The sequence below is a fragment of the Ceratotherium simum genome, chromosome 29 (genome assembly GCF_057802395.1).
Source record: "Ceratotherium simum simum isolate JZ-2026a chromosome 29, ASM5780239v1, whole genome shotgun sequence".
Lineage (NCBI taxonomy): Eukaryota > Metazoa > Chordata > Mammalia > Perissodactyla > Rhinocerotidae > Ceratotherium > Ceratotherium simum.
This window is the reverse complement of record NC_141928.1, coordinates 4,671,988-4,688,497: the sequence shown is the minus strand read 5'-3', so window position 1 is coordinate 4,688,497 and position 16,510 is coordinate 4,671,988. Positions and strand designations below refer to the sequence as shown.

General features: G+C 44.2%; 1 protein-coding gene across 6 annotated transcripts in view; it reads right to left on the bottom strand.

The window, feature by feature from the left end:
• The window catches only part of AK8 (adenylate kinase 8), a 130,459-nt gene that overhangs the window by 71,870 nt on the left and 42,079 nt on the right, over nt 1-16,510 (bottom strand). For all 6 annotated transcript variants that reach the window (XM_004423607.3, XM_087418868.1, XM_087418867.1 and 3 more), the window contains 4 exons: nt 11,641-11,722; nt 10,982-11,053; nt 10,118-10,318; nt 6,716-6,847 (listed from right to left, as the gene is read on the bottom strand). In XM_004423607.3, the coding sequence (XP_004423664.2) occupies nt 6,716-6,847; nt 10,118-10,318; nt 10,982-11,053; nt 11,641-11,722 (487 nt within the window). The remainder of the gene's footprint in view (nt 1-6,715; nt 6,848-10,117; nt 10,319-10,981; nt 11,054-11,640; nt 11,723-16,510) is intronic.

Here is a 16,510-nt window from a genome sequence, read left to right as displayed (position 1 = left end):
AGACGCGGAATGAAAAAGAAGGCATTTGGCAAAGAACATATTAAAAATAGACGGCATGTGGAAGACGTAAAGAGGGAGGCTGCCATCACAGAGCCCCTGCAGGGCCTCCGTTACGCCAGGAATTACTGAATGGAGCTCTGGTCGGCGTGGGGTTAACACTCGGTGGAGAACTGCTTGGAGCCGAGTGACGTGCCACAAGAGTGCTCATGCTCACCCTGCGATTATGCAGGGGAGGGTGGGGAAGCTTGTCTCCACAGCCCTTCCAGTCGGTAAGGCGTTTCCATGGGATGGTGGGGCCACAGAGAGGACCAGCTTATATAACAAATGGGCTCACTCATAACTGACGCAGCATGCTGGAGTTACCCAACCCACAGCTGCTGACGCCCTTTGGATCTATGGTCCACGCAAGAAAGGGCCATTCTATCCTGAGCCCCACTGTGTCCCCAGATCCCAGCCATGGCCAACACACAGGAGGTGTCAGTCAACACGTGTGGAACAAATAAACACAGGCTACGCTCTTCTTGGCTATGAAAGCCCTTAATAGCCAAAGCTGGAAGGTGCAAGGTATATTTTCATAAGTTGTTAATTGCACAGTCTTGCTTTTCCTAACTTTAAGGCCAGGAGGGTGTCTTTCTATATTAAAGAAACCAAAAACAATCCTAAAATTAACTGGAAAAAGTGAGTATTTAAGACCACAACCATTACCAAAGATTTATTCCTCAATAACAACATATTTAATTCACTGTGTACATGACAGAAGTGATTATATCCAAGGTGGCTGGCAGCTTCACTCGCTAAGGGAAATAGAAGTAATAATAAAGGCCGATGGTAACTGAGACCTTTCTATAGGCCAAGCCCCGTGCTAAGTATGCTTTGTTTTATTCAGTCCTCACAACAACTTGCTGTTTTTAGACAAGGAAACTGAGACTCAAAGAGGTGAAGGAACCTGATCTAGGCCACAGAACCAGTAAGCAGCAGCACTGGGATTCAAACCCAGGTCAGTGTGACGTCAAACCCATACTTAGCTTCCGGTTCTGGCCAGAAAGGAATAACAGCTATCATATTTACCTTCTGCCAAAAAACTGGACAAAATATGTGAAGCAACTCTTTTCAGGCATTGGACAACAGACAGCACAGGGCTGTGATCCTTGAGAGAAGAGAAGCACACAAAGTGAGTCCCACATTCACCCTCCATTTCCACCTACGGGCACTTTTGAAACCACAGCACAGGAGAAGTGGAAGCCAAGCAGAGCAGTGGGAAACAAAGACTGGAGTCTGCGGCTCTGAGACAGCTGGATTTGTGGAACAGGGTGATGGAGAGGAGGGAGCTGTGCAGAGAAGGAGTTCCAGGAATCTGCACGGGGGTTCATTGAGTCTTTGGTCAGTGCAAAGCTGCACATGTGTAGGGTGAGACTCCACAATGCCTGGTAGAGAAAAGGCACTGGGAAGCTGTGAACTGAGTGGAGCGTCACACGGTGCTGGAGATGCTGGCATTCTGACACCCAAAGTGGGAGACCTTGCTGAACACCCCATCAAGCTGAGACTCCAGCAAGGCTGCACTTTAGTGTAGGGATGCACCAGCCCTAGAGGAAGCACACTCTATCCCCACCTTAACAAAGACTAAAAATAAGCCTCAGTGGCATCAAGTTGATCCTCCAGTAACTTAACTGCCTGTTAGAACTCAACTCTTTTTAATTCCATATTCTTAAAGCAGAACCACACAATCCAGACTCTCAACACTGTAAAAATCACGATGTCCAGCATGTAATAAAAAAGTACTTGAGATGTGAAAAACTAAGAAAACGTGACCCCTACAAGGAGAGAGAACAGGCCATAGTATCAGATCAAGAGATGACACAGATGTCAGAATTGGCACACGAGGACTTTAAAACAGCTATTATAAATATGTTTAAAACTTGAAATGGTAGTTAAAGTGGGGGAACAGACTGGAGAATCTCAGCAGAGAAATAGAAACTATAAAAAAGAAACATGGAAATTCTAGAACTGGAAAATAAAATATCTTAAGTGGAAAAAAAATCACTGGATGGGCTGCAATCAGTGAATCTGAAGACAGAAAAACAGGCAATAAAAAGTATCCAAACTGAAGCAAAGAGAAGTGGAGGTGGGGGTGGAGGGGAGGGGGGAGTGGGACTGGAAAGAATGAATAGAGCCTCAGAGACCTAATGGACAATATCAAGCAATTTAGCACACTTGTAATTGAAGTTCCAGAGAGAGAGAGAGAGAGAAAATTTGAGAACATAATAGGAGATTTTAAAAATTTGATGAAAAATATTAACCCACAGATCCAAGAATCTCTGAGATCCAAGCAAAATAAACATAAAGTAAACCATACCTTGATACACCATAGTTAAGTTTCTGAAAACTAAAAATAAAGAGAAAACAGTAAAAGCAGCTGGGAGGGGGGGATGCTTTATATAGAGAGGAACAATGATAAAAATAATCTCTGAGTTCTCATCAGAAGCAATGCAAGCCATAAGACAATGGAATCACATATTTAAAATGCTAAGAGGAAAAAAAACTGTCAACATAGATTTCTATATGCAGCAAAAACATCCTGCAAGAATGAAGGTTAAATAAAGACACTTTCAGACAGATGAAAGCTAAGAGAATTTGTCACCAGCAGACTTGCACTACAAGAAATGTTAAAGGAAGTTCTTTAGGCTGAGAGAAAATACCAGATGGAAACTTGGTTTTAAACACAGGAGTGAAGAGTGTTGACATGTGGGTATACATAAAAGCCTTTCCCCTCTCATTTCTTGACTCTTTAAAAAAAGACAAATGACTGTTTAAAGCAAAAGTAATTACAATGTATTGTAGGGTTTATAACAGATGTAGGAGTGACATGTACGACAACAACAGCACAAAGGCCAGGAGCAAGGGAAACGGAAATATACTCTGCAAGGCTCGTATATCATATACGAAGATGCATAATATTAATTCAAGATAGACCGGGGTAAGTAAAGGATGCATATTTAATCCCCAGAGCAATCTCTAACAAAATAAAGCAGAGATATTGCTTATAAGGCAATAGAGAAAATAAAATGGATTACTAAAAAATATTTGGTTTGTCCAAAAGTTGGCAGGAAAAGAGGAACAAAGAACGGATAACACAAATAGAAGACAAAAAATCAGGATGGTAGACTTGAAATCAACCATATAAAATTCCTTTAAATGGAAATGGACTATACACTTAAATTAAAAGGCAGAAAATGTTAGGCTGGATTTTTAAAACAGCAAGACCCAACTAAATGTTGTCTATAAGACACATATTTAGAATATAAGACACAGAGAGTTTAAAAGAAAAAGGACAGAAGATATGCCATACAGACACTAATCATAACAAAGTTAGAGCAGCTATATTAATATCAGACAAATAGACTTAAAGAAAATGAGTATTTCTGGAGAGGCAGAGGAATATTTCCTAATGATAAAAGAGTCATTTCATCAAGAAGACATAACAATCCTTAGCATATATGCACTTAACAACATAGCTTCAAATTACAGGAAGCAAAGACTGGCAGAGAAATAGACAAATCCACAATTACAGTTGGAGATTTTAACACACTTCTCAGGAACTGAAATAATAAGTAGACAGAAATCATTAAAGACATAGAAGATTTGAACAACACTATCAAACATTTGACATCCTATTTGACATTTACAGAGCACTATATCCAACAACGCCAGAATACATATTCTTTTCAAGTACACATGAAATTCGTCACTATAGACCATATGCTGGGCCATAAAAAAGTATCAATACATTTCAAAGGATTGAAATCATATAGGGTATGTTCTTTGATCACAATAGAATTAACTTAGAAATCAATAACAAAAAAAAAATCTGGAAAATTTCCAAATATTTTGAAATAAGCAATTGTTCATGAGTCTAAATAATACATGGGTCAAAAAAGAAACCATAAGGGAGATTAGAAAATAGTTTGAACTGAATGATAAAACACAACGTATTAAAATTTTGTGAGATGCAGCTAAAAAGGTGTTTAGAGGAAAATACATTAAGTGCTTATATTAAGAAAGAACAGTTTAAACCCTGCCTACAACCACTTCACTCTACAATATCCTTTGAAGAGAATACTGTAATGGGCTCCTCTCCCAAAGGCTCAAAGCACCCAGGCTTTAGACACAAGCAGACCTGGGACTGTACTGGGATCTGCCCTGCCTCACTTTGCTCACCCCTCTCTCCCTGCCTGGCAGTGACCACCTGGACCCTTAAGTTCCTTTCTTATTTTTTCTACATTTGCCCTATCTGTGTACCCAATGAAGTAGGCACTCAATGAGTAATATTAATAACATTTTAATAAAATTCTTCATGGTTGTTTCTGGTTAGAAAATTCACGCTTATTGCAAAAAAAAAAAAAAAATCAGAATTGTATAATACACCACTCTACAGAGATAACCAGTTTGGTGTATTGAGGTTCTTTCAGATTTTTTCTGAGCATAGACTGACACACTTTTTTAAACAAAAATGAGATGATCCTGTGAACACTGTTGAGTGACTTGCTTTCCGCCCCTCCCCCATTTAACAACACATCACGGACATCAAGTTAATTTACAGGTTTCTTTAAAATAGCTGCCTATGACTCCACTATATGGGTTTACCGTCACTTAACTAATCCTCTTACGAACTGAGTTTGGGGTTGCCTCTATTTTTCATTATGCATCCTTCGCATCTCGTTGAGTATCTGAGTGTTTCAGTAGAATAAAATCTTGGGAGTATAAAGTCATTGGGCCAAAGAATTTGCAAAGTTAGCTTTTCAATCAATAGTGGCTTTTATCTTTCAAAGAATTGTGCCCGTTTATATTCCTACCAACTGTAAACGGCAGTCTTTCAATCAACCTTCTTGGAGTGAATGTTGGGTTGTTTGTTTGGAGATGTTTTCCCACGGCTTAAAGGTTCCTAACGTGGAGATGAGAACCAAGCCAGGCAACGGCAATGGAGGCAGGCAGTTCTGGGTGCAGACAGGCCTCTGCAGAGAGACTTCAACAGACAGCGCAGTGCTTGCCTCTGCCAACAGCAGGTCCCTTAAATCAGTTTACTGAATTCTCATGATGTCTCGTATTTATCAAGAACACCTTTGAGAAATGTGAACTTTCTGAGTTAGTCTCCAAATGCTCAATTATCAAAAAGAGCCCCCAAATGGCTCTTTTGTTACAAAGCAAAAACCATGATGAGCTTTTCTATTTTCATTTTTGGAAATATCTAGGCTGGTAATTTCATTTCTTCATGATTGGTGTACTGAAAACAATTTAAATTAAAAAATATTTTTCTTGAATGAAACTGTCTGCATAAACAATGGCACAGTGACAATTAGTTAAATAAAGCCCTGAGCTATATTAAGGTATTGCTGCTGTATTTTTCGGACCCTCCCTCTGCCATTAAGGCTCTTCTCACTATAACTCTTCACGTCCCTTCACATAACAGTCGGTGCAGACACTTAAATAAACATGTGGGTGCAACTGCAAGTAGACTGCTGCTCATTCTTAACAAAGAAGCCACCCAAAATTCAGTCTCATAATACTCTTAAGAGGGAAAATCAAAAAGAGAAGAAATTATCTGAAAAGTTCCATTATTTAAAAAAAAACAGTGATGCAAGCAAAATCATTTTTTTATCCAAAAGCGTCCAGACTATTTTTCCATACTCATCAAGTCAGAATACCACTATTGAGTATTTTTATTAAAACACCAATACTACTATTAGTATTCTTTCATGTGAATTAGAATAATTGCTCAGTTCTCTATCGTCATTTAGTGGGTATGAGTTTTGTCATTGATTCCTGGCTAGTCTCAGTGGCTTTGGAATTTTAAGTTGGAGGAGAACTAACTGAAAAGCATTTTTATTCAAAGTTTCATCCTTCTGGGGTGGTATATATATACATATTTGTGTGTGTGTATGTGTGTGGATACACATATATCTGCATGGTGTGTATGTATAATTTGGCGATATATATGCATATTTCTATATTTAGGGGTACAGGTCTTGTATTTTCTTGGTAAACAGAGGTTATTCAGGCTTGTGGAACACTGCGGGGCAGTGCCTTGCGCTCCCTCCAGCTGCCCTGCGTGTCTGCTACAGCTTCCTCCTCCTTTCTAGCCCTTTATCCTCCTGAAGGCAGGCTGGCATCCGAGACCACCTGGGACCACCCCGGGAAAGACCTGGAGAACGGATTTCAATATTTTCTCTCCTCCTGGTAAAATATTTATTGAAACTGTGCTGAGAGAGAAGTCTTCCTCTGGTTCAGAAATTGTTTGCCTGTAAACACGCTGACCTGGGTTGGGGAGCCAAACGAGACCACAGAAAATAAATAAACAGCAGATCCATATTATGCGAGAGCTGCAGTTTCATGGGAGACTGCAGGGGCTGGACGAAGCTCCTCTGGTGCACAGCACAGAAAAACCACTGCTCCAAAGGATATAAAAAATGATGACTAGAAATTGTTCCGGCTCGTTGGGCTGTGGACATGTTTTTATTGGTTAATGTTTTCATGGCAATATTCTTCGGGAGGAGAAATCCTTATCCCTGCAAAGATGGACTAACTGAAAATGGTTCAGAGCAGAGAGCAAGAAAGAGAAGTGATACTGGTCTCCTTCTCACCACCCCATAAAACGGGAAAGCTTGAGAGGGCAGCAGACAGGGGAAGGCTCTGGAAGCAAGGTGGCTGCCGGGGCACTCACCGTTGACGAGGCCGTATTTCTGGGCCAGGAGAGCAGCCTGCAGACTCTTCCCACTGCCCACGGGCCCGCAAAGCAGCACCCTCGGGGTGAACGGGGCATTAGATCGACGGTTGGTTTGGACATAGGTCAGAGCTGGAAAGAGAGGATGTGAGGATAATAAAGCCAGGTCCTAAAGAAAGGGAAACCAGCTTACAACACCTGTGCTTGGGCTCTTTTAACGGCAGTAATTATTTCTCTCTTTTATAGCACCATGGAAACCCTCTGTGCGTCAGCCGAGCGGCCACAGGCCGAAGCTGCGGGGGAAGGAATTATGCTTCAGGCCTGGGCACCAAGGTGAGGAGAGGGCAATGAATCCACAGAAGCCACCCTCTGAGCACCACCCTGGAATTCCTCTAAACACAGCGAGTGTGGCACGTGCTCCCTCCTGGCTGAAGCGGGGCTGGGTGTGTTGTTGGGGGGCTGGTCCCAGGACACAGGATGCATACTATTGGGTTGAGATGTTTCCATATTGAGTCTGGGGTGAGCCCCTAACCTGAAGCCCCGGGACTGGGCCAGTCTCCTAGTGTCAGATGCAGGCTTTGATAAATGCATCAGGCCACGCGGAGGCCTAGCACGCAGGGACTTCTAAAGGACTCAGGAATTGGTGGAGAATAATTTGCAGTGGCACTCCGGTGACACCAACTTTGTTTCGAGTCTCCAAAGAGGCAGTGATCAAATAGGTCCCGGGAGCGGGTGGATGCAGCCGCACGGGCAGGCCTGTAGTGTGCCCCAGGCACGTGATGAACAAAGAGGTGCGGAGACAGGAGTGAGCATCTCTAACACTGAGGCGACCGCACCGTGGGGGGCACGGGATACCAAAATCTACTGAACATCAAACCAGGTCACCCCCACCCGAGCCCAGACGAGGAAGTGTGTGAGCTGACTGAGGGGGCCGTGGAAGGTCAGCCAGTCAGCACGTGACAAGAGGAGCTGCCCGCCGGCTGAGGCCCAGATCCCCAGCCGCTCGCATCAAAACGGGGTCTCCCTCCCCAGGCCTGCCTCCTGCCAAGGACTCAGACCATCCTGTGCAAGGTCAGCCGTGGGCAGCCCGGTGACACCTTCCTGCCTTCGGATGGATTCCTCCCTGGGCTGGGGGCTGAGCCTTCAGGAACCGGGCCTCGCCGAAACCGTCGACAGGTGCGGCAGGGTTTGCCAACCTTGCACTCTGGCAATTTTGGGCACATCCTCGACATCTACCCACCAGGTGCCAGCAGCACACTCCCAAGTTGTGACAACCACAAATGTCTCCAGACATCGCCCAATGTCCCGGAGTCGGGGGCGGGGGGACACGACAAAATTGAGAACCCCTGGCCTATGATCATTGTGCAGATTTTGAACTCTTGAATTTTTGTAGGACTGTTTAATTGGAAGGATCATTCGAGAAACTATAATCCCCCTCAGTTTAGAACTAAAGGCACAGTAAGTGAATCGACTGACTTCAAAGTTGTGAAGCTCATCATCGCTAGCATGTATTAACTGCTAAGCTAAATACTCCATAGGCATTATCTTATTTGATCGGTGCAACAGTCCCATGAGGGATGTATTCTCGTCCCCATTTTACAGAAAGCTGGCAGGGCTGGGGCAACTCTCCCAAACCCACTGCCCTGGGTAACCTTTTCCACCAGTAAGAATAACCCGGAGAAAGCAGTTCAGGCACGGTTCTCTTTATCCTCAGACTTTCCGTGCTCTGGCACATCTGAAGAGCACAAATACTACAGGCAAAGCAGCCTGCTTACAAATGACGCCTAATTTACAGTAAGCAACTAAGTTAATTAGAAGTAATGATCCCCCAGACAGTCTCAACATCTAATTATTCTTTTTAAAAATATGTGGTTGCTGGATGCACTGCAGAGAGATTTAAAAAACAACACAGAGAGAATTTTGCATTCCAATTTTCAATTTATCTCTCTGCATTATTAATTAATAATAATTAATATTCAGACACTCACATTTTTATTTACAATTCCAGGCATGAATTCTTTATGAACAATCATATGAACTTTTAAATTTAATTAAGTAATTTGGAAGTAATTAATGTGTAAATTCAGAATCATGGCATAAGATAAATGTTGTGGTTGTTTATCAGCAGAGCACAGCATTTGCTACTAAAGACCCTTCCGAGATGCAAAATCACTGGAAAATTATAAGCCATCCCCGAGCCTGGCATTTTTTAAAATAGCATCAGTTTCTAGACATCCACCTGGTGGCTGGCTGACCCCCTTTGGAGAGTGAGGCCGTGCCATTTCCGGGCTCTCAGCAACACAAAGCCACTCGCGCAACAAGCCCACGAGCAGGTGGGGGATGGTGGGGGGCCCATGCAGGGAGCTCAGAACCACATCCCACCAAAACCAAACTTTTCTTGAAGAGATTGGAGAGAATATACCAAGAAAGGCCATTGTAAACTGTCGAGCATCTTCAATACCTGCGGTGATATTTTATTGTGTCATTTACCTAGCATTGCATGGAACGGGAACACTAGCCTTGGAGACAACCGAAGCTCAGCGAGACCTAAAGAAATTATAATTCAGCTGCTTCAGGAGAGAATTATTCTAACTTTCCCTGGCCTTTTTGGACAGCATGCGGAATCATGACGACAACAATAGCGTCTGACGTTTACTGAGCCGTTTCTCTGCACCTGCTCCTGGGCTCGCAGCTGCGGACACATGATTTGCAGAATCCCATGTAAGCCTGTGAGGAAGGCAGGATTTTTTGTTTCCATTTTAAGGATGACAAAACTGAGGCTCAGAGGGCTTAGGAGGGTTGCCTAAGACTGCACAGCGGATGTGTGGTGGGGCTGAGATTTGAACACAGGTCAGCTGGCTCCAAAGTCTCGGGGCTCAGTCGTCATCGTCACCACACACACACACACACACACACACACGCCTGCTTCAGCAGTTTCTGGGAAGCTGCTGTGGACACGTGTTATTGCTCCAGATGGCAGTGCAGTGCCGAGTGTCTGGCTGCTTATCCCTGCTCTACATGGATTCACAACACCTGAGTTATGTTGCTTTTTTTGTTTTTTTTGGTGGTGGTGGTGGGGCTTGTTTGTTTTAAACTTTATAAATTTTCTCTTCTTTCTCCCTCACTGTCAGGGCAGAACCAAGTCCCTGCCACCCCGCTCCTCGCCTCTCCTCGCCCCACCCCATCACTGTCAAATCTGCTGACCACGCAGGAGTGTAGGACATTAGCCCAGGTTCCCCAAGTGCGCCACTCTCAGGGACCCCACACTTGTTTCTGGGCAGGGACCATGACTTGACTCCAGGGTCGCAAGCACATCCTGGACGCTGGCTGCCGCCAGATGAACAGACATTGGGGTGAGGAGGGTCGAGGCGCACGGTGAACCTGCTGCCCGTTTGTGTTTACCCTGGTAAAAGACATCCATGCACGGCTGGTCGGCACTGATGACTTTCAGGATTTTGGGGTACGAGGGGAGGATCCTGACGATGTTCCTGTGATACTCCAGCAGTTTCCCTGCTGTCTCCAGCTCCGAGATGCCCCCTGGCACCATCAGTCGGTTCTGGATTTCAGGCTCAGGGGGCCAGTCAAAGGTGGTATGATAAATCTCTGCAAGGAGAGAGGGATGCAGTTACAGTCACCTGCCCAGTGGCTGCCAAGGACGCCACTGCATCTGGCTGGGAGCTTGCCGTCCTGGAGGCCAGAGCCTGCGAATCCCCAGCCATTCATCTACCCCAGCGGTGCAGGCTGCGCTCCGGCTCTGGGCCGGCTCTTCCATTACTGTTAACAACAAGAAAATGATGACACTACTCAGCACAGCGGGAAGGGCAGCTGTGACGATCCGAGCGCTTACTCAGTGCCAGGGGCTCTGATAGGACCCACCTGCAGCTCTTGTTTCATCCTCCCAGCGATCAGATCATAAGGTAGGTCTCAGTATTTTCCTCCCCATGTACAGAGGAGAAAACCAAGTCTTGGAGATGTTGGGCAACTTGTCCCATGTCACACAGCTGGAAAGGGGCAGAGTCAGGATCCCCAAATCCAGATCTATCTGCCACCAAAGCCTGAGCCTGGAGGTCAAGGGCACCTGGCCCCCCTGCTGAACCGCCTGGTATTCAAGACCCAGCTCAACATGAAGAGAGCTCAGCCTGTGGCATTTGACCCTGCGCTTGCCTGTGCAACCTCTCACGTACCCCTCTGCAGGTGCCCAGAGCAGAGTGAGGTAAGTGCTCAGTAAATGATGGGTGGGGGGATGGGGAGTGGAGATAACTGTACCTCCAGTTTGAGGGTCGACTCTCTTCCCCAAGTTTCTCTCAATCAGGACTGTGTCTGGAGCACTCAGCACGACTGGGTAGAGAAGAAAAGGGCAAAACCAGGCATGTTGGGCAGCGGATTCCAGACACTGGAACCTCATAAACCAATAACTCATGTTTCTTTTGCTGTATAATGACATTAAAACAACCACCATCTCCCATCCCCAAGAATCCCTTAAAAGAAAGGTCTTCTCAGCACCATAACATAAAGGCCACAGTCTCAGGACAGAGGACAGGCCATACTCGAACATTTCAACTGCTAACAGTTTTCACTATCATAAATAATGCCGTGAGGAACATCCTTGTGCATGATGCTTTTGCCACATTTGGGACTATTTCCTAAAGAGAGTGTCTGACTTGGGATTTCTGGAACAAAGAACCACTAAGGTCAAAACGAAACCCCACTTTTCTAAAAACAATCCCCAAATGCATTTAGCTTTATGAAAACTTTGATCACGCCATCCTCCTCTTTCCTGCTGCGTCATAGGCCCATCAAAACCCCCTCTCAGATGGTGCCTGGGCTGAGGGTGGGCACTGTGGAGCTGGATACAGAGCAAGGTGCTCACTCATGGGGTCTGGGGACTATAGCTCTAGTGGGAGGGCCCACAGGGGGCTACTCACTGACGTGTCTGGGGGTGATCCCGAGGGTCTGGATCATCAGAGCCTGCTCCCGAGATTCAGGGATGCCATCCAGGATCCAGCCCTAGGCAAAGAATTTGGAAAGGTGCTCATCTATTTTTACTTTTAAGATTTTTTAGAATTATTATAAAAGGAATATAAGGGCTTAATAGAAAGCCTGAAACTTTTAAGACAAAAGAAAATCAATGTTTCGGATAGCCACATGACCCTTACTTAACAACTACTCTCCTATTCTATTCCCTTCTGAATCTTACGTATGTAATTATAATCATAACACATGTATTTTATGTCCTGATTTTTTCCATCACGTTCTAGCTACCACAGCACTTTTTCATATCGGCACCTCTTCATTGCTACCATTTTCAACGGCTATACAACGTTCCACCAAGGGAGCATGCCACAGTTACTTAACCACGCCCCATGACTGAACATTTCAACTGCTAACAATTCGCATTATCATAAACAACACCATGAGGAACATCTTTGTGCATATGGCTCTCTCCACATTTTCAATTATTACCTAAAGAGAGTTTCTCAGATATGAGGTTCTTGGGACAAGGAACCACTGCTGTCAAAACAAAATTCCACTTTTCTTAAGAACAAGCCCCAAACGAAGCATTAAGAGACCTGAGTTCAAGTTTCTGTTCTGTAGCAAACTTGTTATAGGGCTGAAATCCTTCAGACATCAGCCTCTTCTTGGTACAGCTAGGGAATTGGTTCAGATTTATTTTTATTAACTCTTTAAGTCCAACTGTGAAAGTAATACACAATCATACACTATGTGTAAAATACTGAAAAGCTGAAATAATAGTGCAAGTCACTGGTAACACCACTGAACCATACTAGCCACTACTAACATTTTGATATATCTCCTTCCAGCTTCACATCCAGATATCTTTTTTCTTGGTAGAAACAAAAAGGAATCACACTGTACATACTCTTTTGTAGTCTGTTCTTTTCATTTAGCAAAAACATTTCATGAACATCTTCCCACGTCACAAAATACTCCTTTCCTGTAAGTTTTCATAGCTGCCAGGCATTGAGTGAATTGACCTGCCGAATGTTAACGAATCCCATATTGTTGCTCATTTAGTTTCATTCCAGTTTTTCACCATTATAAAAAAAACACTGCAAATACATCTTGATGCACATAGAATATCCCGGAGATAAATTTCTAAAAGGTGATACCTTCTTTTGTGACTTTTGATACATTTTGCCACATCCCTCTACAAAACTGCTGGGCCAGTTTATAAATGCAATGGCAGGTCACCTGTTTCCCTGCATCTTTGTCAACATCAGGCATTATCATGGGGGAAAATCTGTCCAGCAAAAGAGTATACCATTGCTGTTTGAATTTACATTTCTTTGATCAATAGTGAGGACCAATATTTTTTCCATATGTTTATTGGCTATTTGAATTTTTTTCTTTTTCAAAATGTTCATTCATACTATCTATCCACTTTCCCCTTGGGGCTGTATCATTTTATTTATTTACGAAAACTCTTTACATAATAAGAACATTAGCCTATTTGGCAAACACTACCACAGACCCTTTGAGGCAAACAATGTTGCCAACGTTTTCCACAGTTTGTCTTTGGCCTCTTAATTTTGTGTCGGAGGCTGTTTCTAACACTGGAGTTTTGGCCAAAACAATCAGTGCTGTCTGTCCTCTTTGGATTCTGGCGTTGTGTGGATGCATAAAAAGGGCTTCCCCACTGTAAAAGCTGATAAATATTCACTTGCATTTAAACGGTGTTCTCTTACGGTTTTACTCTTTACATGTAAACAGGTAATAGAGCCACATTTTATTTAGAAAATGATATGAGGCTGTGATCTAGCTTGCTTCCTTGTGGCTCACCAACTAGCCCAACGTCATCTTTGAAGCAGCCCATCCTTTCCCCTCTGGATGTCACTCTTTATCACAGTCTAACTGCTGATATCACGTGGGCTCTGGCATCTTTCTGCCTGTAGACTCTTGTATCATCCTTATACCAATTATGGTTTATAATTTATTGTTACATCTAATAGGACATACTCCTCCAGCTTTGTCTTTTTTTCAAAAATTTGTTCTTCCAGGTAAGCAGCAGAAATATCTTGTCAAGTTGCAAAACAGAAATTCTACTAGGATTTTGGAATGACATTAAATGTGTAGATGAATTTATGAAGAATTGACATTTTTGCAATATCAAGTCAACACATTATCTTCCCGTTTTCTTAAACTGTTTTTTTAATGTCCCTCGACAATGTTACTAAACAATTTCTAAAGTCCCATGAGTTTAGAATTACACACACACCCCACAATATTTAATGCTTTTGACTTGCTATCCAGATAAATTAGATAAACTGAAATACAGAAGAGTGAAATAAAGCGGCAAATTGCTTCTCCAGGCTTCCTTTCTGCAGTGAGGGGGCTCAGACAACCACAAGCTGAAGCGAGGTTTCTGACACTGGCTCCCAGAAGGGATCCCCCCTTGCCATAGACCCCTCCCTCTGAGTCATTATGAGAACTCAGTTGCTTTAAGGTCAGAGGATGGACTGATGGGGTGAACTCAGACTCAAGGTCACACATACCCCATAACACTCGATTTACAGAACACCGTGTGGGTGAAGGCAAGAAATGTCTTGCTTTAAAAAAAAAAAAAAAAGGGCCTACATTTCAATATTAAAATATTTAAGTTCCAACAGCCTCAACTGACAGTTAAAAAAAAAGCTGAACAAATTTACGGAGTAAAGAGTGTTGGAAAAACCAGGCATGCTTTCATTAATTTCTTAAATTATGCAGAAAAACGTGCAGCCACAGAGCCCCTGGTTTCTAGAACTAATGAAGCAAAAGTGCAAAAAAAATTTTAACAGCCTTTTGCTCCCTCAAGTCCTTGTTATAGCCAGCCAGGCGCTGGGCTGCAGCTCTTAAAAAGCACAAACATCTACAGATGTGAGCACCGCCACAGGAACCAGGAGACTGGCGTCTGAGAGCTCCCTCACTTCCAGTTCTGCAAGCTGAACCAAAATTTTCTGAACTTTAGCTACATTCAGATGCCTTTATTTTTCTTTATTTGGAGGGGAGGGGTTGGGAGCCCACCAATTGCTTCTTCTAGGACAAAGGCTGGTAATTCTGTTTCGAGTCATTTTTTGAAGCTGAAAGAAGGTTGGAACTCCACCTTCGCTCAGCACCAAGGCCTCCGCTTTTAATATTGCATTACTGAGCAAGCATTATAATCTCGCCCATAAGTCTGCAGCTGATATCAGTATGTGGTCCAAAGCTTTTAGAACTATTCAGGGGAACAGCTCTCACCAACTTCTCACTGGAGAAAGTGGGCCTTCCAATTACACAGAAAAAATGTAGCAAAATGAGGAACATCTTCCTAATTAGCCTAGCCTCTCTGGTGCGGATGTTAAATTTAAAGAAGAAGAAGGTAGGGGGTTCTGACGTGCATCTCAGGCCACCAGCTCTCCAGGTCTGCTCTTTCACACTCAGGGGGTGATATGACAGTACTAAGAAACGAGGTCCCTGAGGGACCCCTTTGGACAGCACCCCCCTGTACCCTACTTAGCACAGCCCCACACTCTATGGGGAAGGCAGCCATGGAGACCCTTCACCCCTGCACCAGCCCAAGTCAGTCCACGTCGGTCCACCTGGAAAGGAAGGGCACAGTGACCAATTCCACTGTCAGGGACTGTTGGTCAGGGGCATCCTGAAGATGGAAGCCCGAGGCTTAGTGCTGGGAAAAGGTCTTCTTTCCCAGGGCTCTTGCGTTTATAGAGGGTCTGCCCAGTTGCAAAATGGACCACACTTTCAAGGGGAAACAGCAATTTTGGCTGAGAACAAGTTAATGGCTGCAAATTTTGGCAAAGCAAGAAGTCATAAATCAGTAAATAGCATCCGACCACTGCCATGGTGGGACACTCGTGAGGTTCGTGGGTCTGACTTCCAGGAGTGGCTGGATGCGGAGGTGTCAGTCAACCCCTAATTAGAATACCTTATCCATCTTCCCGACACTTCAGTGAACTGTCTGCTCCACTCTGGTGCTGCAGCTTTGTTCAGAGCAGGTTAATTGATATTCTGATGCCTTCACTCGTCATACCCCCGTGGCTCGGTTCTGTTTTATCACACATCAAAAAGGCCGTATGCTCAGGGCACTCCATGCACCAGCGCAGAGCGGAGGTCTGCACAGCTGCGAGGGGTACGGTATCACAGGAGGGACAAGCACCGAGCAGATGTCACAGATGGAAAAAAAGGAAAGAAAAGCAGCCAGCCAGCCTAGGGAACTTGGCAAGGCCCAGCAGAGCGTGGCCTGATGCAGAGCCCGCATCTCGTTCAGTGTGAACACTGGCCTTTTCCGCACTCCTGACTATTATTAAAGCGCAATTAGCAACCTCACGTGCTAAGACTCTTGCCTTCTGGGTCCTCTGCCTTTTTGATGCATTGCCCCTGCCTCTTCCAAAGACCAGAGTGGGGCGCTCCCCTGGGTTCCTTCTAGGACGCCCCGGTCTGGCTCCCAGCTCCAACTGCCAACTCGGGAGGCTCCATCCCAGGCGTTCCCTGGAGCCAAATGCTGATTCCTCACAGTCCCAAGGAGGCAACCTAAGGCTGAAGGTTCAGACTTGATAAATCAGATTCCCTCAGCTCAAAGTCTGAACCAGGGGAAGCATCACAGGATGCATCACAGGCCCACCAGCCACCTCCCTTTTTTTCCAGTGAGATATTAAGTGGTTTCCCTATATATGACAGAGAAAAAAAAAAACAGATTTTATCAGCCAGAAAAATGCATCTTAAAAGATCAAGTTTGGGAAATGGATATGGTCTAGAGGCCAGCAGTGAGAACGGTGAGACTGTTTTGATGAAGAGAAAAAA